Source organism: Cicer arietinum, chromosome 7 (genome assembly GCF_000331145.2).
Source record: "Cicer arietinum cultivar CDC Frontier isolate Library 1 chromosome 7, Cicar.CDCFrontier_v2.0, whole genome shotgun sequence".
Classification (NCBI taxonomy): domain Eukaryota; kingdom Viridiplantae; phylum Streptophyta; class Magnoliopsida; order Fabales; family Fabaceae; genus Cicer; species Cicer arietinum.
This window is the reverse complement of record NC_021166.2, coordinates 5,312,562-5,334,924: the sequence shown is the minus strand read 5'-3', so window position 1 is coordinate 5,334,924 and position 22,363 is coordinate 5,312,562. Positions and strand designations below refer to the sequence as shown.

The 22,363-nt window shown below is 36.0% G+C and overlaps 1 protein-coding gene across 1 annotated transcript; it reads right to left on the bottom strand.

Annotated features, from left to right (window-relative positions):
• Positions 1-360: 360 nt before the first annotated feature.
• LOC101507449 (uncharacterized) lies at positions 361-20,371 on the bottom strand. The gene is made up of 35 exons (XM_004508259.4): positions 20,214-20,371; positions 19,256-19,375; positions 19,097-19,158; positions 18,405-18,493; positions 17,657-18,322; positions 16,887-17,041; positions 16,556-16,722; positions 16,397-16,461; positions 15,621-16,316; positions 15,265-15,440; positions 15,033-15,130; positions 14,771-14,956; positions 14,463-14,643; positions 14,173-14,367; positions 14,044-14,087; positions 13,733-13,789; positions 13,346-13,442; positions 12,911-13,083; positions 12,611-12,824; positions 12,236-12,361; positions 12,037-12,126; positions 11,245-11,361; positions 11,044-11,124; positions 10,363-10,470; positions 9,735-9,904; positions 9,260-9,338; positions 9,071-9,145; positions 7,836-7,933; positions 7,637-7,744; positions 7,089-7,146; positions 6,747-6,980; positions 4,965-6,495; positions 1,345-4,877; positions 1,081-1,266; positions 361-975 (listed from the first exon to the last, which is right to left on the bottom strand). Exons 2-35 carry the CDS (start codon positions 19,358-19,360, stop codon positions 619-621), a joined length of 10,377 nt encoding a protein of 3,458 aa, XP_004508316.1. The 5' UTR covers positions 19,361-19,375; positions 20,214-20,371; the 3' UTR covers positions 361-618.
• Between the last annotated feature and the right edge of the window lie 1,992 nt (positions 20,372-22,363).

The following is a 22,363-nucleotide window of genomic DNA, read 5'->3' as shown; positions in this document are numbered from 1 at the left end:
TTGTCCATTCGAATTCACCATGGTAAAGAAAACATGTTTGTCAAATCATTAATTAATTGATCTCCACCGTCAATTTAAGATTAGTCAATTTACATTAAACCTTCATCAACTTATATTTAAATCATTTTTACCATTGATTTAAAATTGAAAAACCAAACTCAATAACTATATAACTATTTATGTATGGCCAAGTACTCCTCATTGTGGTATCTGGTATAAATTTCAGACCAAAATTACATTCATTTATTTTTCATTGTAGTAAAAAAAAAGTCCTGCTCAATATCAATTCTACGATAAATCAACCTTGGAATGGTGCCATTGAAATAGTTGTCGCGATACTGTTTCAACAAAATGGTCATCTGACAAAAATAACTAATTGGAGGAATCTTGGTCATTGGACAAAATATATCAACTACAAGGAAGACCAGTAGGATAAATTACAACATAATATGTACAAAATAACCCCTACATATGATATATATATAATATATACAGGGACTGATTTCATTACTTCGTTTCAGATTATTGGGCTTCTAGCTATTCTCTTCTCAAGGGCACTTCCATTTACAATCTGAATTTTGAAGAATGTTCCTTAGGTCCTGAAATTCAGGCACTTGATTACTCCTTTATTTCTCCATCTTTCGGTGCATTTTCTTCTTGCAAGACTTGATCTTTCTGTTTCGTGGCATCAGCTTCAGAGTTGCCAATTAAATCCTTCTCAGACAAGCACTCAACATGCTCACTCACTGCTGCTGAAGAGCATATAGATGAAATATCCATTCCATCTCCTACAGCAGCCTGCATTCCAGCAGTGATTCCATCTATAGCTTTCTCAGATAAGCCTTCCTCCTTTTCGATTGATGCTGAGGAATTTGGGACTTGAGATACACTTACAATCTCAGCAGCACAGCTTCCAGAAATATCTGTAGATGCCTCAATTTGATGATCAATCTCAGCTTCTAAAGGATTTGATTCCTGTAATGTCAATAGATTTTAATGGGTTCTAGAAGAAATGAATTCATGAATAAAACTGAAAGGGTAATACAAGTATACTAATATGTGCCAAATGCCATAAAATACCTTGTTATAAGTTTCAGATGATACATCAACTTTATCTTCCTCCATCACCAAGGAAGAATGTAATTCCGTGCTTTTGGATGCCAATCCTGAACCAACCGTGTCACAATCAGATACCTTTATTTGATGAACAATCTCAGCTTCAGAACATTCTGATTTCTCTTGCGGTAGAGGATTTGCAATAGAATCCTGTGCATATGAAAGTCAATAGAAAATTGGAGAGAGAATTATCGAGATAGAAATGCTAAAGTGTGCAATGTGACATACCTTGGTGCCATCACTACTACTCCCCTCTAGAATCAAAGGATCTAGTTTTTCGTCCTGAATTAACACATCAACATTATCTTCCTTCACCGGCGAGCAAGAAGGCGGTGAAGCAACATTATCTTCCTGAATTAATACATCAACATTATCTTCCTTCATCGGCAAGCAAGAAGGCGGTGAAGCAACATTATCTTCCTGAATTGACAGATCAACATTATCTTCCTTCACTGGTGAGCAAGAAAGCGGCGCATCCATGTTTTTAGAAGTAAGCCTTTGTGGATCATCCTCAACTTCAGAAATCTGAGTAGCATCTATTTGATCAGTAATTTCAACTTCTAAGTTTTTGCCTTTCATCGAGAACTCATACTCACTAGAGTGGCTGACAGTCACTGGGAAATCTTCAGTCCTTTTATTGATTTCCAAGTCTTGATTTTCTGGCAAAATATGGCCAGATTGCAACCTATCAGAACAATTATTCTGATCTGCATTGGATCCCTCTGTGTCATTCAGTGATACAGACACCGCAACTGATTTATTTTCAGATGACACCCCAATATTATCTTCCTCTTTCAATTGGGATAATGACGGCTGGACAGTATCTGTGACAGTTATTAATTCATCAACTTGACGAACGCCCGGTTTACCAAATGAGTCATCAGAGCACAATGAAACCCTTGGAGACATTGAATGGCCTTCTGAACAATCATTACCCAATGAACTGAACCCCTCTTCCTTCTTTACCGAAGGTGATAAGCTCTTCAATGTATCATCTCCAATCTCAAATATACAGTGATCACCCTGCTCAATTTTAGAATCTTTCGAATTATCTGATGATGATGAACTGGTACATACGCCCTTTGTGAATGAGTCCATTTGATCATCAGTTTCCACTTTATCAACTTTTGCTTCCTCCTGGACTCCAGAGCATTTAACCACGGCCTTCTCCATTGACTCCTCTAGCGGGACTAAGCCCCTATTTTGCTCTTCTACCAAGGTCAATGGGGGCAGAACTGCAGTTTCAGACAAATTTCCTCCCCCAATACTATCAATTCCGGAAACACCCACTATATCGGTGACAACAGCTTCACTTACTGAATCGCCCATATCCCTTCTTTCCTGGGAGAGGGACTCCGAAAAGCTCTCAACCAGCGGCATGTCACGCAGATCAGCAGGTACTGATGCATCTGGATGCATCTGAGCTTGAACAGCTTTGGGGCTTTCAAGACCTCCCTTTTCAGAAACTGGCTCTGAATGCTGTTTCACGGAGGTTTCTAATGCCTTTGGAGAATGATTTCTAATCCGACTCTCAGGATCCAGCAAAGGTGATGCAGGATCCAAGCTCAAATTCGGAGGCTCAGCAGTACTATTTCTATCATGGTCAGCAGATGCAGAAATTTTATACCCAACAATTCCCTCTTCAGGAGAGAGTTCAGAAGACGCTTTTAAAGATGAGTCAGTTTCACTTCTAGAATTAATTTCAGCACTTTCAGAAATACAAGAGAGTACCATTGTCCTTGAATGAGGATCTGTTGCAGGACTAGGTGGTGTCACTTTTGGTTGATCACTCAAAATTTCAGCCTGACCCAATAACCTAGAATCATCAGCACAAGCAAAGGACGAAGATGGTTCAGAAGGCTCCAATTTTTCATTATAAGTGTCCTCTGTGATATCAGGAGCTTTGTTTGCAGAGGAATGACTCTGAATGCAGATATCAGCCTGAACAGACTCGGGATTATTACTAAAATTTTCTGGTGCCAATGGAATTACTGGGCATTCTGTGCCATGAATATCAATGGGAGAAGATCTTGAACACTTCTCTAAAGAGTCAGATTGGCTTCCAAGATTATGATCATCCACCAAAAGAGGTTCAGCACCAGGAGAAATCGTAGATGAACCTATCTGATGGGGGGAGGTCTCTGTACTTAAATCAGTGGGGCCACAACCAGTAGGAAGCCTCTCAGAACAGCTGTCAATCTTTTGGCCATCATTAAGTGGAGATATATCAAGAGCCTTCATTTCACTCTGAGTAGTTGAGTTTCCAATATAATGTTGTGTTTGTTCATCCTTTTCTTTAACTTCACCATAACAAATAGTTTCAGGCTTGCTGACATTAGGCAGAGCCACATTCTCAAGAATTACTTTTTTGTCAGATACAATGCTGGATTGTTGCTTGTTCTCATTCACTGGCAAGGCTGGTGTCGGGCTCAGTGCTCCAGCAGTTGGCATATCTAAACTTGGTTTAGAAATCGTAGATGAACCTATCTGATGGGGGGAGGTCTCTGTACTTAAATCAGTGGAGCCACAACCAGTAGGAAGCCTCTCAGAACAGCTGTCAATCTTTTGGCCATCATTAAGTGGAGATATATCAAGAGCCTTCATTTCACTCTGAGTAGTTGAGTTTCCAATATAATGTTGTGTTTGTTCATCCTTTTCTTTAACTTCACCATAACAAATAGTTTCAGGCTTACTGACATTAGGCAGAGCCACATTCTCAAGAACTACTTTTTTGTCAGATACAATGCTGGATTGTTGCTTGTTCTCATTCACTGGCAAGGCTGGTGTTGGGCTCAGTGCTCCAGCAGTTGGCATATCTAAACTTGATTTTACTTCTGGACTCTGCATATTGGATGCCGCTTCTGATTGTTTTTCATGATCATTCACTGCAACAGTAACATTATGGCACGCTGCCCCAGCAGTTGCTGTATCAGAACAAGCTTTATCATCCACACTCTGGCTACCAGAGGCATCCACTGCAGCTTTAGACGTGACATGTATAAAAGGTGTGTTTCTATCTTCGTTCCCAATAGGATCATGTGCTTTAGGTTTTGGCAAACAAGTTCCAGAGAAAACTTCCTTCATTACCCGTGCAACATCATTGACATTAGGTATTCTGCCAAAAGCAGGAATCTTATCTGAGGATACAGGTGCACTGTCAGTCCTTATCGATGCGACTTTCTGTTGCTTATTTTGAGCAGAATTGGTGGCATTGCCCACCAATGAATTCACTGATGAACTCTGGGCATGTTGAATTAATTTAGGATCTTGGGCAACAAGAGCAACGGGAACAACAGGTAAAACTGGAGCTGAATTTTTTCCCCGGCGCCGTGGTGGCTGCACTCTGTTTTGAGTTTTACGACCTTGCCTTTTGGCTGACAAAGATTCATATGAGCTTGGATAAGATTCAGAGCCTGGTGTAGAAGGATAAGTAGTGCTTGATATACTGGGAACAATCTTTGTAGTCCCAGGATCTACAGATTGACTAATGCTTTCTGTAGCTGCACTACCAGCCAAGGAAGTAGTTGAAGTGTCGACAACCAAAGGGGAGGTTTTTGAAGTTACAACTGTTTGATGAGTTTTACCATCCGAAAATTGATCTTTTGTAACCTCAATAGTAGCCAATGTTTTGACAAATAAATTTCCATTCCCTGAATTAGTGCAAACTTCAACTTTAGAAGGAGTGGGGGTGGCTTCAGAAGATTTAATCTTCACAGAAGAATCATGAACATCAGCATGCTTAGCCTTCTCTAAATCTTGCCCTGCAAAAGAATTGCACAGTTTACCTCCAAGGCATTATAAAAAATAAATGTGATGTTAACATTTTAAAACAGAAATGCACAACATACCTGGAGAATTGAATGTACTATGACTACTATCTTTACACGAAGGCAAGACCACTGCCTGCTGGGCATCGTCTGATCCTTCCAATGATTTTAAATCCCGATTACTTTGTGATGCTTGATCCTGGACGATACATTTTGATTCTTGAACATTGTTCTCCTGCAAGCTTTTCAATTCAGTGGCTTTATCACCTGATACAATGCCTGGTGAAATTGGTAAATTAGGAGTTTGATCCATGTCCTGATGACATAAAACACCTAAAACAACTGGAACTGGTGATGACATTGTTGCCTGTTTCTTTCCTCTACGCCGAGAAGCTCCAGCACTAAGTTGTGACTTTCTAACTTGCCCCCCTTTACTTTGCATCTGTACGGATGGATAACTGGGGGCAGTTTGAGCCACAGTAGAAACAGAGGGCAAAGGAAGGGATAGCTGAGAATTCAAAACAACCCCAACACCCAAATTATCGTTTCCAAAGTTTGAAGAAGCAGAACCTGAAACGGTAGTTGGAGCGTGTACAGCAGCAAAGCTAGGAACAGTTTCACTCTGGGGAATACCCTGACCTGAAGAAGGCGTTTCACTCAGGGGAATACCCTGACCTGAAGAAGGCGTTTCACTCTGGGGAATACCCTGACCTGAAGAAGGCGTTTCACTCTGGGAAATACCCTGACCTGAAGAAGGTGTTTCACTCTGGGAAATACCCTGACCTGAAGAAGGCGTTTCACTCTGGGGAATACCCTGACCTGAAGAAGGACTTACTAATTTATCTTCCAATTGCTCATTGACCTTTACATCAGGACCAACAGAACCACCAGGTACAGGAGGTGACATCACAGCCTGCTTCTTCCCTCTACGTCTATGCCCTTCTCCACCACTCTGTGTTTTCCGTCCTTGTCCTTTAGCTTGAATAGGTGCAGAAACAGAAGCAGCAGCTGACTGCGAAGGCATAGGAGTGGCAGGTAGTGTGTTAGCAGCCACTTCTGTATTAGACTGCGGCATAGGTCCTGAATTAGTAGGCATAGGAGTTGCAGCTAACCGAGAATTAAGTGGAATAGTAGGCATAGGAGTGGCAGGAGGTACGTTAGCAACCACTCCTGTAGTAGACTGCTGTATAGGTCCGCCCACACCTGTAACTTGAGCAGAATGACCAACTGAATCAGAAGCAGAGGATGTTAAATGTACAGACATATTTCCCTTGTTTGACTGCATATCTACTTCAACAATTCCAGAAGGTATTGGAGGGATTATTGCAGCTGGTGACTTATCTGAAGCAATTCTTTTTGGTCTTCCGCGGCCACGTTTTGCCGGCGGTGTCATCTCTTTAACATGCTGTACTGGTAAACTCTCGACAGGTGGCAATATTGGGGCCACTCGGGGCACAGGTGCAGGTTGTGTGACAGTAGCAGATACACCAGAGCTGGATGTATTGGTTGGATAGCTCAGCTCTGCCACTTTTACTTTGGGTGAATCTGGTGTTTCAGCCTGACACAACTTCTCAAACTCCTCTTCTGTCCATTGCTCTTCATATGAACGTACCTATAAAATGTAGGTAAAATGATGATAAGAAATTAGTATACCTAACACACTACATGAGTACATTTTCAATAACTTTTTTCTCTTTCCAATAAAGCTACCGGGAGGTGAAGTTATACATATCACGATTATACAAGACTAAGACCCCTAGATAATCTCATAATGTGTAGGTCTGATAATACATCATAACAAGCAAAGAGCAAAAAGCAGACAAAAAATACAATTAATCCAAATGAAAAAAATAAAAAGACAACCTCTCTTGCACGTTTTCCCCTGCCATAATGTTGCGTATCAAGGCCCCCAAGACCACCTCCCTTTCGTTTTACTCCATTAGATTCTACCTCACGCTTAGGCACATCTTCAGATATCTTCATTGCTTCGTAGAACTGTTTCAGGTCTTCATCAGTGACAAGTCGAGAAGGAAGGGGAGGAATAACAACATCAGAGCCATCAGCTGCTTGTCCAAGCATCAATTTCTTCCATGTAGCCTGGGACATTGTTTTTTTGGGAGCTCCAGTAAGATTCTACTCACGGAACATCAGGTAAAATGATATATTTATGCGGATGAAAGGCCAAGCAAATAATAAATAGCATACCAGCTCATATTCCTTCCTTTTTCTGTCAATATCCTCAAACACGTCTAACTCTGATTCACTGCAACAAAGACAAGACTTCAGTCATATTTCCTTTTTCTCCATTCTCTCTTTTTTGACACAATTTGGGTACTGAATTTTTAAGTAGCTATAAATTATAATTTTTTTGCGAACACATAGACTGGCATAACAATGAAGCTATAAATAGAATTGCAGTAGTAACAGACCAACAGTTGTGATACAAGATCATCAACAATCACAACCAATAAAATAGACCATGAAGTTAAAGAGATACCATGCTTTATATAATTAAACACATCAGGAAGAGTAGCATGCTTAAATGACAATAATACATCAGGAATCCTTTCCTACAACTAAAACGAAGGTAGGTAAGAATCACGTGCACATCTTACACAATTACCATCAATTCCTAATATACCTATGAAATTGTCATTGTAAAAAAATTGGCATAAATTCAAATACCAAAGGAAGCATAGAAAGAAAATCCCATGGATAGAAGCAGAAGGTAAAAGCATAAAAAAGTTATGCACCTGCGAGCTAAGACATCATTTAGAGCATCATCATCCAAAACAGGTGCAGCCTCTTCTTTCTTACACTCACGCAAAAGGGATTCCAAGTATTCTCTTCGATCTTCAGCACTGCAATAAACATATACAAAAGCAAATTCAGAGCTGTATAGGACCCTTTTTGTAATAAATAAAAGGTGAAATACATCAAAGCATTGACAACCTTGTATTATTGTCAAAAAATCCAGCAGTAATGCTCTGATTAGCAACGCCAAGTTTATGCTCAGCTGAAGCTCTGACTTGTTCTTCAACAGTTTGTACCTTGTTACATTGAAAGCAGAAGAAACTTTAGCGTGTGTGATAATATGGCACTAATTTACAGTAATAAGGTGACAGGATTGGGAAGAATACAATGGATTCCAGTGAAATCAAGAACCCAGACCTCTCCTCACTAGACTTCCTGATTCCAAATATCACTCCTCAACCAGCCGCTCCTTATACGGTTACAAACCAACAAACTAGTAACTACTAACTAACTTTTTCAGTTACATCCAGGTAGTTGTTCCCTCTTTTCTTCTTAACATAGACCCTATTAACTATTGGCTTGCTACATAATGCCATTGCATTATTACCCGAAAAACACTACTATTAATCACCAAAACTGACAAACTAAAAGCTGTGGAAAACTCAAACGCGTTTTGCAAGCAACAAAACATGTCCCATTAGTCTCAATCCCCCAAAGTTATTGGATAAAATATCAATATCAAAACCACAAAATGTATAATTTCCTATGGTTTCAAAAAGCATAATGAATGAACATCTGAAAAAGCACTTAGCACTTAGCAGCAAAGAAGCAGTAATGCATAAAACAGTATATGTGCACCACAGTTCCACAATGGCATTGAAACAATTTCATTGGGAAAAAACAACTCACAATTCAAGTATTTAATTATTTATTAAATCGCTTACATGTATGACTTGAAATTTCGAATTTTGACATGACCTAAGACAGTATCAAGCACATAAGAAACTATGACCACCATGTAACAGGTATTTAAGTTGTATTCAAACAAGAGACGAGACTTGAATATTTATTAAACAATTTATATTTCCCACTATAGAGTAAGAAGCCTAAATATCTCAAATATGGTGAACTGTTTTAAAACCAAAAGCTTGTAATACTTAAAACCAGATATCCAAAGTAAACATACTGTTGAGAGTCTCACATTGACAAGAGATATAGCCTAGGTAGTGCTTATTAGACTTGGGCAGTCCTCAGTTTATAAGCCGGTTATGTAGGGCTGTGTTAGGCCCCAAGCCCAAATTCTTAGACTTACTTCAAACTTAGACTACAATAATTATCAAGAAAATATTTGTGCAGCTATAATGTAGCATATATGCAAATATATCAATCCTCCCAACAATAACAAACAGTAACTCGGAACAAAAAGTACTAACTGTTTCAAAGCGAAGAACAAGAACATCCTTCTTTTGACCAATTCTATGAGCCCTTGCCTGGGCTTGCAGGTCAACCTGAAAACATACCAACAAAGAGATAATAATAATAATAATAATAATAACAACAACAACAACAACAACAATAATAATAATAATAATATAGAAAACCATAAAAAGAAATATCATTGCCTGGGGATTCCAATCGGTGTCAAATAAAATCACTGTATCAGCAGCTTGAAGATTCACTCCAACACCACCGGCTCGAATGCTTGTAAAAATAGATAGATGTGTCAACAGTATGAAAAATAATATAAATTGAAGATAACCGCGGTGAAATGTTTTCCATCAATAAGTAACTAGAAGTGTATCCAAACAAGAATACAGAAATCCAAAAAACACTAGTGAACAGGAGTAAATGCGAAACGATCAGCACATCAATTATATCAGGTACCAATTATACTAATCAACACTAGAAACCTGTAAGATATCAATTATTTCTGTTGATTCTATTATACATAGAAGTATTTCCGTAGTAGTGTGTCTGTTTCTATCAGAAGATTTAATCAGATTATGCTGCCAAATTTCTTGGAAACCAAACCCAATCTAATGTTTCAATTGACTATTTCACAGCCACGCATAGTACTCTAATAGAAATTAAAATTACCTGAGTAAGAAGATAAAATATGGAGAATCAGGTTTGTTAAATAGATCAATCAGAGCACCGCGATCACCTCCTGATGTATGCCCATCTAACCGGAGGTACCGATACTGTTTTAAAGTTAAGTATTCTTCCATAACATCCAAAAGCCTAGTCATCGTCGAAAAGAAAAGAACCTGTAAAAGCATTAGCTGTATGATATCAGACATTAAGCATTAAATTTTCAAAAGATTGATTGGAAGATAAGAACCAGTTTAGCTTCATTGATTTGGAAAAGGGGTCATAAACTGTTGACCACGTTCAGAATCCAATTTTTTTTTTACAAAGTATATCAAAGTAATAACAACTCAATGTAAACTTAAAAAAAACTAGCATTAAATTAGTCAAAAGTAGTTAATAACAACTCATTTAATATTAGGAATACTAGCATTAAATGAGTTAAAAGTAATTAACTTTTGCTTATAATAGTGACCAAGATTTGAGGCCATTTTTTTTTGTTATAATAGTTACCAGAGGAAGTATCTTTCATGAAAGTAATAACAACTTGTGTAAACTTCAACAACAACAAAAAAACTCATGTCAATAACTCAATACTGATGTGAAAGAAGTTAGGTACATATAGGATTTTTCATACCCGGTGATCTGTTTCCTTCAATTTAGGTAATAAGCGGTCCAACATCTCAAGCTTCCCACAAAGTCTAATAATTGGCGGCAGATAATGCTTGGGTATATAGTTATCTACCTGCAAATGGAAAAGAAAAAAAAAAGTCATATTGTACTCCTTTTGTAGCATACTCTGCTTCCCCCCTCCTTCAAAAAAGCAACAAATATACAATCACACAAAACTCAACCTCTTGCTGCAGTAGTCAAATAAATGTCAATCTTGCTTTGAAACCAGATTTGCAAACAAAAAAAGGAGGAAGAGAAATAAACACGAAATACAATGTGGTTTTAGCTTTACCAAACCAAACTAATGGCCTATGGTCACACAATTCACTACAATGAAACAGCACAAGGATACTGCTCAACACACAAATCCTCAACTCCCCATCCTAATTCCTTGTCATGTCACAACTGGAGCTTTTCTAGTTGGGTCACATGTTAAGATATTTCTTTTTGTTGGGTTTTGCCAATTTATAAAATGACAAATACCATAACAATGTTTTTCAATCTCTCAGTTTCACATAAAAAATATATGTATCGATGTAATTAAAATCTCAAAACTCCATTCTCTAAGTGAGTTGTAGTTTAAAATCATGATTTAATCCTCAATAAAAGTTAGTCTCAGAGAACCATATATAAGATAAGAACATACCTCCTCTGCATGCAGCTGGCTGAGATAAGGATGATTGCATATATTTCGAAGCTCCATGACAGAGTTGTGTACTGATCGAGACTGAAAATTAGGAATTTAAATTAGACCGCAGAAGAAGTAGAGGGAAATAATTTCTATGTCCACTATCAAATGGTCAAGAAACATCATTCAACAAAAAGCAAAAAGTACTAAAAAGGACACCTTTGAATTGCCAATAGAACCAAGATTGTCTTCCACTCTCTTCATCAAAAGTTTTTGATATGAAGACGCCTCGCATCTTATAAGTCTCTCAATCTTCGAAGGCAGCTGATTTTCAACCTAAAAGAAAACATTGCAGTTTTCAGAAGCTAATATGGGTAACACAGCCAAGCTATATTGCAGTTTTCAATATCATATTTCCATGTCATCTTAAGTGATGAAGAGTAAAGAATCGTTCAGATAACATATAACGGAAACAAATGTATCATATAGCTTAAATATGGAGAATACATTTTCCACATCTATAAAACCATTCAAACTTACAGATTCCATGCATAAAATTTTATATTACACCAAAATTCAACAAAACTCACAACTTAAAAATAAAAAAATTGACAAGTTGTCGTGTCTAACTAAGCATCTGAAAAAGTTAGAGCAGCAAAGTTTGTTGAATGCTATAGATTCTTTTACGCATTAAATCATTTGGGAATACTCATGAATACAAAACACAGAAATTAAGGCCTAAACCCAAAAAAATAAAATAATGAATTTATGAATGAAATGGCACATACTGGAATTACTAGGATACGCATAAGAATAATTTACAATTATTAATAATTTCATTTCAAGTACTACTAAGAATGAACAATCAATTAAAAGAATCAAAACAAGAATCATAATTCATAAGACACGCAAATATATAAATAACGAAAGAATAAACAGTGGTCATAAACCCATAGTAATAGAAAACTCAAGGAAAAGTAGGAAATAAGTTTAAAATTGAGTATTAAAGACCTTGTGTTTAAGCCTCCGAAGTACAAATGGTCTCAAAACTTGGTGCAGACGATTAATGATCAAGAGATTCTCCTCCTCAGACAGTAAAGCCTAGTTACAAATAGAAAACAACAAAATAAGTATACAAAAATCAAGGAAGCTTAAATTAGACCTAAAAAATGTGTAAACTTCATATAGACAGGATTGGTCCATAACCTACTTCATCGGGTGAGTTATCTCCAGCACTCTCAAATGGCTTATTAAACCATTGAGAGAAATCCTCTGATGAATTGAATATGTTAGGCAACAAGAAGTTAAGTAGTGCCCAGAGTTCTTCAAGATTGTTCTGCAAGAACATAAATGTTATCGAAAGAAGGACAAAAGTGAAACATAGGGCATAATATGATCCCGGAAGAAGGGCTGAGCAGAAACTCTGTCATTCGCAAGAAAAAGCACAAGCACATGTTCGAAGAAGATAATAGAAAAAATTCAAATGGTACAAGCAGAAATGCTGAGTAAACTGCAATGAGAGCCGCAAGAAAAGAAAAACAAAAAGAGGAGAAAAGAAAAACAAAAAGAGGAGAAAAGAAAAAACCTGCAATGGTGTTCCAGTTAACAGCAATCTGTGAAAGCTCTGGTAGTGTTTCAAGTCAGCATTCAACTTGCAAGAAGCATTCTTTATGCGGTGACCTTCATCAATTATTATATAGTGCCAATGCACTTTGCTCAGCTTTGGTCTATCATGCTTGTTCATCAGATATTCGTATGTTGTCAAAAGAACATTGAATTTCTGGTGAACAATCCTTTCCCTAAAATATGAAAGAATTGATAAGGAACGCACACAAGATAAAGCATCAAAACAGATGAAGGGGTCGATATCCAAAAGTTCAATTACTTGAATAACCGACGCCTCTCCTCTGGCGGTCCAGCATAGACAATTTTATTAACACTAGGAGCCCAAAAGTTTATCTCTGACTCCCAACCAGGTAGAACAGAAGAGGGTACGACCACAAGGAATGGTCCTCTATCATTTTTGGTTTCCATCAGGTAGCAAATTAGAGAAATCACCTATAAAATAAAAGTACAGTGAGATTTTATCTATACAAATCACAAATGTTCTGCCAATTTTTTTAGCACAAAATACATACCATGATCTTTTAGCATGTATACATGCACCGTAACATGATCATAGAACTCCAAAAAATCACAAACACAATCCAGAAGGATTGATAGAAAATGACATACTAACAAAAATGCTAATAATGGGAAAAGGAACAAATAAGAAACTAGTTCATATATATAAAGCTGATCAGTTATCAAAATTGATTACCTGAACTGTTTTACCAAGTCCCATTTCATCGGCGAGGATTCCATTCAAATGATTGTTATATAACGAAACCAGCCACCTCAGACCATTCATTTGATATCTAAAGACAAGTTGAAATCGCAAGGAATATAAGTCAACAGACCAAACAAACAAAACAATGAATGTAAGCCCAAACTCCTTAGCTCGTGAAACTAGATTATCTAAAGAAAACTAGCAAAGAAATGAAAAATGAGAAGGATAGAATCCTCCCACTGAGCCATAGACGACACAGAATTACAAAAGTGAACCAACATACTAAATGCAATAAAATAAAATACAAACTTGGATCTCCAATGGAAGACACAACTATGTAACTAAATTATATGAAATATAAAAAACAGTTTAACATACTCTCTTAATTTTCCGCCTTGCAGACTAGATGGCTGCTCTGCAATGCTCTCCTTTATACTGCAGGAAGAAAAAATTGCTTAGCATGAATCAGATCGTCAGAACTATTTAACATAGCAGCAGTACGCATTTAAAAAATATATTTATGGATTTATGGAACCAATAGACCATGAACAGTTAAACACTTTAAATCTTTGAAACTAAAAATACCATCTCCTGTGCTTTTCAGCCTTTCATTAATAATAAAAGTTTAAGATAAGCAACTTGCAGTACAACGAAAACTTTTAAAGAGTACATAAGAGCAGAACTGATACCTGTGGGCCATCTTATAATACTTCTCATTACTTTCCATGTAATGCTGCGAAACAGAATTTGAAAAAATGACTTACATATTTAAGAATTAAAACTTTAACTTAATAAAGGGATGTGTGTAGTGAACTTGCCTTTGCCTGATCACTCTCATCCTCGTCTACCAAAGTAGTTTCACTATTCTCAAGAAAACTGGTACTTCCTGTCTCATCCACGTCATGCCCAAAACGCCCTGCAGCAGCCTTTGCTTCCTGAAGCTTGGACCCAAGCTTTTGAAGGTACTTTTCAGTCGCTTTAAGGAGTTGCTTCACACGATCTGATTTTGCATCCTGATGTAGCAATGAAGACGTTATTCAATGTCAAGTGCACAAACTTCAACGCATGTCATGTATCTATCTATTAATATAATAAGAAAATAGCCTACCTGTACCATTCGAAGATAACCTTCCACATCGTTTATTTTTAGCAAATTAATCTTCTCCCGCTGGATTCTATCAATTTTCTCACGATGAATACGTTCTTTTCTTTTGTGGAACTCCTTCACATATCTATTGAAACCCTTCGACCGTTCTCTCTTGATTTTGAATACATCATCAAGTTTTTCCCTAAATTTCAAGTAATGATGCAAGCATTTGAGGCAAAGAGTACTGATAATAGTGAATTGTAACTATTCAACTACAATGCATTGGAAAAATTGAAGAGATGGAAAAAGCATGTAGAAAGGGCCCATACTTGTGAACTTCTATCTCACTGAAAAACTCCTTCTGCCTCTCGCGAATCCGTTTTTGTCGTTCTTCCTTCATTTTCTGTTCATACCTTTCAAGTTGTTTGACTCTCCTACCATGCCTATGTTTCTTAATCGATTTCAAATGTTCCACCTCAGTTGTAATTGGTTTGAAAAAATCATTCAGAAAATCACTGCCCACAAAGGAAAAATATAATGTCAAATGGTGAGTTGAACAAAATAACAAATTCATATAAGAACACAAATTACCTCCGAAGTCGACGTTGGAGCTCTAATAATTGAAGTTTTTTCAACTCTATGACACTTTTTGTTTTAGCAGAAATATCTTCACTTGAGCTCACATTTTCCTATATCACAACGAATGAACCACAGAACACAATGTTTATGCAACATTCAGTTACTGCTAACCATATATTGAATTTGCAAGGAGAACATATTAAGCGCTAAACTATAAAAACAAAATGTTCAAATTAAAACAAACCTTTAACTTGTGAAAACATGTAGTCATTCTTTCGTTTGCTTTCTGCTGTTTTTGCACCCATTTTTGCTCAACTAGAAGCCTCTTTTTCTGCTGATCCATAATGCATCTCTCTAACATTGTATATTTTTGAGAAGGTGACAAATCAGCTGATACTAACCTCTCATTCCCTCCTTGCTCTGTAGCAAAAGAGATGCGATGTTTAGATGCATAATCAATTGAAACTGTTTTGATAAATCCGCAAGTAATTGTTGTTAATGTTCAGAAATCCATGGATCATTAACACTTGAAACGACGCAGAAAAGATAAGCATAAAAAAACTGACTGAAGTAACATGACATAATTGACTATGCTTTCACCTGCAGAAACATTTTTGCCCAATAAATTTCCATCCTTCATCATGGTTACTCCATGGGGATTGCTATTGATCCCTGGAACAGGTTTCCAGTGCTCTTGTAAAGAATAAGAATTCAAGTGCTTAATAGAATTGTGAAACTGACTAGGAATATTCTCTCTTCTTTCAATAGGCAGCTCATGTTGAATAGTGGAGACCTGTGGAGAACCTTTTGAAGCCTCACTAGGACCAGTAAATCCAGTCCAGTTATTCGGGCCTACAACAGAAGGTTGGTTAGCCCTTCCAGCCTGCAGGTTACCATTGTCAACATCATCCAAATGACTATTACCAACAATACCCCTTGTACTTGAAGAATCTTTCTGCTGGTATGGAGTGGCTGAAGAAGATTGTGCAACCACTCTATCTTGGATTCGTCTTTCAACATCTCTTTTTGCGGCTAGATGTTTTCTGTCTTCTGAAGATGTCTGGATGTCAGAATGAAGGTTACCTTTGTCTTCTAACATTCTTGGGCTCTTAGTTCCCATCACCAAAGACTCGGCCTCCAGAAAATTTCCGGCAGAGGAGGACCCTGGAGGGTTTTTATCAGTCTGTCTCACATTGCTCGAACTTCCAAATGGCATTATGACCCCTGGTGTGTTACCAGGTTCATGGAGAGACTGTGACTTTCCTTTGGGGTCATTCTGATCTTTATTAGAACCATCTGTATTAACATCACATTGCATGTACCATTTAGCTAGTGAAGATCTTTGATATGTTAAATAAAATATAAACATCAGTCACCTTGATTAGAAAAAGTGGTTCCAAATGCAACTTCAAGATGTAGTTTCTTTGGCGCTAAACCATTTCTGCACATAGAACAATAATAATTCACAACATAACTCAAAATAAAACTCTGTCCATTTTTGCAAATAAAAAAGGAGATGGCAGAACAATGTCTACCTAAATGCTAGAAAAACAAGGCACTGAGCTCGAAGCTGTTTTAACTGTTGTTCTTTGAAAGGCATAGTAGATGATGCAGCAGCAGGGATGGGGGATTTTCCTGTATCTCTAGGGGGGATACTTTGTCTAAGCATAGTCATTTCTGAGCCACTATTTTGTCTGCCAATCTGCCAATAAAATTATCCGGTCAAGCAATCATATACAAGCCACATAGTCAAAAGAGAACAATAGAAATAAATATGTTTAAACTAAGTTAAATGAGTATAGCAAGATGAAAGAAAATAAAGCTTCAAGACAAACCCAGAAGCAAATATTCATGAATAACAAGTACCTGAGATATTTTATGTCCATCAGCTAAAGTAGTTGAATTCCCCCCATCACGATCAAGAGGACCACCATATTGCATTGAGCTTGAGAAAACCGGTTCATTCATGGCAGACACATTAGAAGGAACCGCCATTCCTCCATGAGCCCTAGTATAAGCACCTGAAATGCAATACGGTTTTTTTATGAGTAATTGCGGGCACAAAATACAAGGTTACAGTTTTTTCTAGTATAATTGAGTCGACCATTCTCTCCATGATTCGACATTAATAGAAATATTCATATATGGAAAGAGAAGTATCCTGCAACATTCAAAAATAACTTAAGAACAGCACTGAGGAATATGGCAATCAAGTAATTTAGGAACAGCCATGACTGGTATAAGAACCAGCAGTGAAATAATCTCCACTTCAATAAATTCTTCAATTCCATTGATATATTTATGCATAAACTCTTCTAGAAAGTCTTCTCTTAAATCTCACCGATCAAATAGTTGGCATTGGCATTTAAGTATAACTATTCTAGATTGTTTTCACTTTCAGTTCTCATACCCAGGAACATAATAGTTTTATCAAGTTGCATTGTGATTAAAACTTGAAAATTTTCCAAATCCCTTACTAGAACCAAGGGATGGAGGTACTAACCGCTGCATTGTAATTTTTACAATGATATTACCATAAAGAACATTAAAAGAAAACTGGGGAACCATAGATTTTTCAAAAGGTTATTGATTTACTCATGCACATCTAATCACATGTGTAAAAGGTGGGGAACCACCTTGCAGCTTCCCGGGAGCAATATGTGCAGAGGAAACTTCCATGTCTTCTGGATACTTCGAATTTGGAGCTCGCGCCATTGGATTGCCAATCTTTGTCAAATCGGTTTGCTTTCCCAATAAATGATGACCTTCTTGGTTTGCCCTAAGCATTGTTTTCATGTTACCGGACAAGGTCGAAATATTCTCCAATTGACTATTATTTGAAGCCATGTTAAAGTTGGTCATTTCACCACTTTTAACTGGATTACCATCTGATGGTTCAGCCTTGGTCATTTTACCCTTCCTTGTATTAACACCAGTGTTGCGAGGTTCCACTAGAGAAGAACTGTCAACATGCATTTCCACCGGTGACGTTGAATCTCCCCTCTTTCTTTTTGTGATAGCTTTCTTACCATCCTTTTGATTCACCTGTTTGTCCCGATTGGCAGTATCACGTCTGTCTTGTGACTGTGAGTTAGCAGACCTAGAATCCAAACTAGATGGACTTTCTTGATCAAAAGATTGATTACTCCTCTGAGCTACAGTTCCTTGATAATAATCAGGAGCTCCTCCAGTTGGGGCAATTGGTGGTCGACCAGATGCAAAGGGTTCCATTTTGGGAGCCTCGTTTTCAGCCAAGCCTGCTCTGGAATCCTGTGCACCACCCACTGCTTGTGAAGAAGATCCTGCATAAATCACAAATGAAGTTAAAACAACTGAAAACCATCACAAATACTCTATAAGCAGCGTTAAAACAAGTATAATTACCTATTTGAGGACCACCAGTCAAAGGAAGACGTGATGACTTCAATGCTTCGATATCAAGACCATGTTGGTTGATGACAGTCTCCATCGCCCTATAACAGATAGCATTAAGTAAGAAGAACAGTGATAAGCATGAAACTGAAAACTGGATCAAAGTAGCAACACAAACTAAATATGGTCTTAGTGCTAAGAATGATATGTATAAGCTTCACTACAATCATCAAGACAACACAGAAAATTAAGTCCACAAGATGAGCCTTGAAAATGCTTTGATAATGAAGTTTATGATCCATTTGCAAAGTCAATCAAATAAAGGTGTTCTCATGGAAGTAGCCATCAGCTTCAAGCATATTATTCAAGCTGAACTATACAAAGTGGCTAAACAAATTCAAGCATTTTTTTCTGTTTGGAAAGAGGCTTCAAAGCCCAACAAACATCCATTGCCATTCACCAACCCACACACAATGCAATTCAACAAACCATTCCCGTGATTATTTAATTTTCCATCACAGCCGTAGTTGATATCTTAACTGCTGTGAAGGGATAATTTCAGAAGTAACCATGTGTCCTTATATAGACAATCTGTATTAGATTCTCAATTTTACTATCTTAGCACACTACAAAAGAGTCCTAGGGCTAAATAATTGAATTCCTATATGCAAACAAGTTTGAGTGCTAAGTTGCAGTCAGTGTACCTTGATATCACTTGATATGGCATTGAATGTTCCTTCCCGCTCGATTTCATATGTTGTAGTATCTGAAACACTCACCAAATTAATTGCAAGTATGCCTAGCTTTTATAAGGGGTAAAACGAATAATTGAAGAATTTCATTTGAGAGAAAACAACACACACCACATAGAGTTTAGTAGCCAGCTTGGCTGGCTCATCTTTAGAATCTTGAATAAGTTTATGTAGAAACTTGGCAGCCTCCAACTCGACATTATTTGGAGATGCCATCTCATTTGAATTGATCTGCACAAGCATAGCATTATAATACAAACTCCAGATCAGCTGGAAATTTCAAAATAATCCCAGCATGTAATTTCAAGCTAATAAAAATAACCACTTTATGCCCCGTAAGTGCAGCTCAGATGGTAAAAGACTACGAAGACATTTGATATGTTGGTGCAAGTTCAATCCTGCACTACCCCTCTTCTCCACACCTAGTGTGTGTGAGTTTCACCACTAGGCTCTTTGAAAGAAAGAAGAAGAAGAAAAAAGAGAACCAACTTATAATAATGATTATATATGACCAAACCAAACTTAACATAAATACACACAGAATCTCAATGCTGACACTAAGATAAACCCAGGGCTTTTATGTTATCCTCCCAAAGAACCCAAACCAAAAAAAAGGGAAAACATTAATTAAGTGAAACATGAAACAACAGGAAAGTATTCAAAACCTTAAAGTTTTCTATCTTCTTCCTTGTACCCTACCTTAAACTTTTCATGACCAAGTAATGAGTAATCATCCCAAAATCTATGATCAAATAGATAGATTAACCCCATTTTTTCTTTAATAATAAAAAACAAAACCCAAAAAGAAAAACCCTGCCTTTTTACGAATATCCTAAAACTACATATCGTTAATTATTAATTAACACTGTAAAACACGAAAAATCACCTAAAACCTTCGTGAATGTAAGCAAAATAGAAGAAATTTTAGCTGAATCAGTTGAAATCGGCGAATCCAAACAAACTCAAAACAAATTTGCGAAAATTGAAAAATGGGTTATGTTTGAAAGGGTGAAATTGGTATTTTGAGCGTGACGTCGATTGAAAAAGGAAAGGAGAGAGAGATGATTACCGGATCAAAGCTGAGAGGTGGCGTCTTACAGAGAGAGGTAAGTCTCAAAATCTCATTTCATTTTCAGCTCACGCTGTGAAGATGAAAGTATGAAACCAAACTTTTTATTTTTTTCGTATAATTTTAATTACACCCCAAACACAGCCCAAAGTTTCGCACGAGTACCAGCTCTTTTTCGTGTGAACTTATTACGTTCCTTAGTCTTTAAATTACTAAGAAAAATTAAATAAAAATTTTATTTTCTGAAAAAATAAACTTGTTTTCAGTTTATGTAAAAATGTATAATTATATGAGAGATAATATAAATGACCAATCTCACTTAATTAATTTTTAGATAATTTGTAAATAGATAAAATAGTTTTAACGTTTATTATTTTGAGGTTATTTTTATAATTTAAAAAATAATTGTATTATTCTCTTTTTACTTTCTATCCAAACAAACAAAAATAATGGAGATGTTTTGATCGTTTGTATTTTTCCATTTTTTATTATAGATCAAACAATACAATGTTGTTAATGTGTCATTTTAAATTTGTTTTAAATCATAAGCCATTATGACAATAAAAAAAGTTGACCAAATGACAAATATTATTGATAAATTCACGTACCTAAGTCGAAAGTCTTGAATTTAAATTTAGATCATTATAAAAATAGTTCAAGTGCTATATACAATCAATATGATTAAATATATTCAAAAAATGAGAAAATAAATATATAAATTACAATTCAATTTAAATTAAATTGATTTCTATGTTAAAACTAAATCAACATGATTAAATGAGTATGTATTATTCTCATTTTTTAAAAGAAAAAATAGATTACATAATTACTATAATATTGTGCGTATGAAGGATACAATTTTTTTTACCATAAGATACATATATTTTAGAATGTGTGGCATACACTGAAATATTTCTGTCTTTAAAGACAATAAATTATAGTAATTGAGTTTTTTTCCTATTTTTCAAAAATTGATTAAAATATTTTTAGATTAAGTTGCATTATTTGGTTTTTATGTTAATCTAACTAACATCAAAATATATAAAGTTTAACATACTTATTAATCAAAACAACACAGAGTAACAAATATCTATTTTACATTTGAAACAAGGAAAATATAAATGTTTCTCTTTTTAAGATTAAGAGGAAAATAATTATGAAAAACATTAATTATAATCAGAAAAAAATCATTTTTATTTATTTAGTTTTGTTTGGAATTATTTAGATGTGAGCACTCTCTCATATAAATTAATTTTGGATTATTTGAATATAAAAAATAATAAGAGTAATTTGACCTAAATGCACTTGTAATCTTCTAAATATCATAATGTGACGATCTTTATCTTTCACTTTTAAAATGAGTTGATTGGGTCTCTAATATTGATCTCCAATTGAATTTGGAGCTCCTCCAAAATTGATTGGTTCAATGTTTAAGTTTACCTTATCTCTTTAAATATCTTATCAATACTACATTCTTAAAATTTGAGTTGAAGTTCAAGATTAATGATTAAGTTGTTGGAGATTTCAGAGAACTAATAGAAACACTGGACTAAATTCAAGGACTACCAAAAGACTTGTATATCATTATTCGTTCAAAATACTAAGACATTGAATTTATAAGTCATTCATTTTAAGTATGCTTCATTTAACTAATTTCTAACCGATATTAGATTAATCACTCACTTGAATTTCAACGATCTCACCATCTAATGTGACACTCTCATATATTTACTGTTGTTACCAACCAACCAATGGAACATGTCCACGAGAGTCTACCGTCAGCGAGATTTTGATATATGGATCTACTCTCTACTTACTCATAAAGTCAAAGTTAACTATGTTATCACTTATTGAGGGAGTCAATAAAGCATTAACTAGAAGCAACAACGAGCTAAATATCAAGACTATCAACACGTGATTATCATATTTATACCTCAAACTTTGAAACATTGGAGTATGAGTCATGACTTTTATATACCATTCATCTAACTAATTTCTAATCAATGTGAAACTTGAATTTAAAATTCTTTTGGGTTAGCTGCAATTCTCTTTGAAAAGTTGTACCGCTTTTCTTTTCTAGTGTAATAAATATGCATCAATCCTAAGGGCATGTTATAGAGTGAATTTTTTTTGAAAAGTTGTACCGCTCT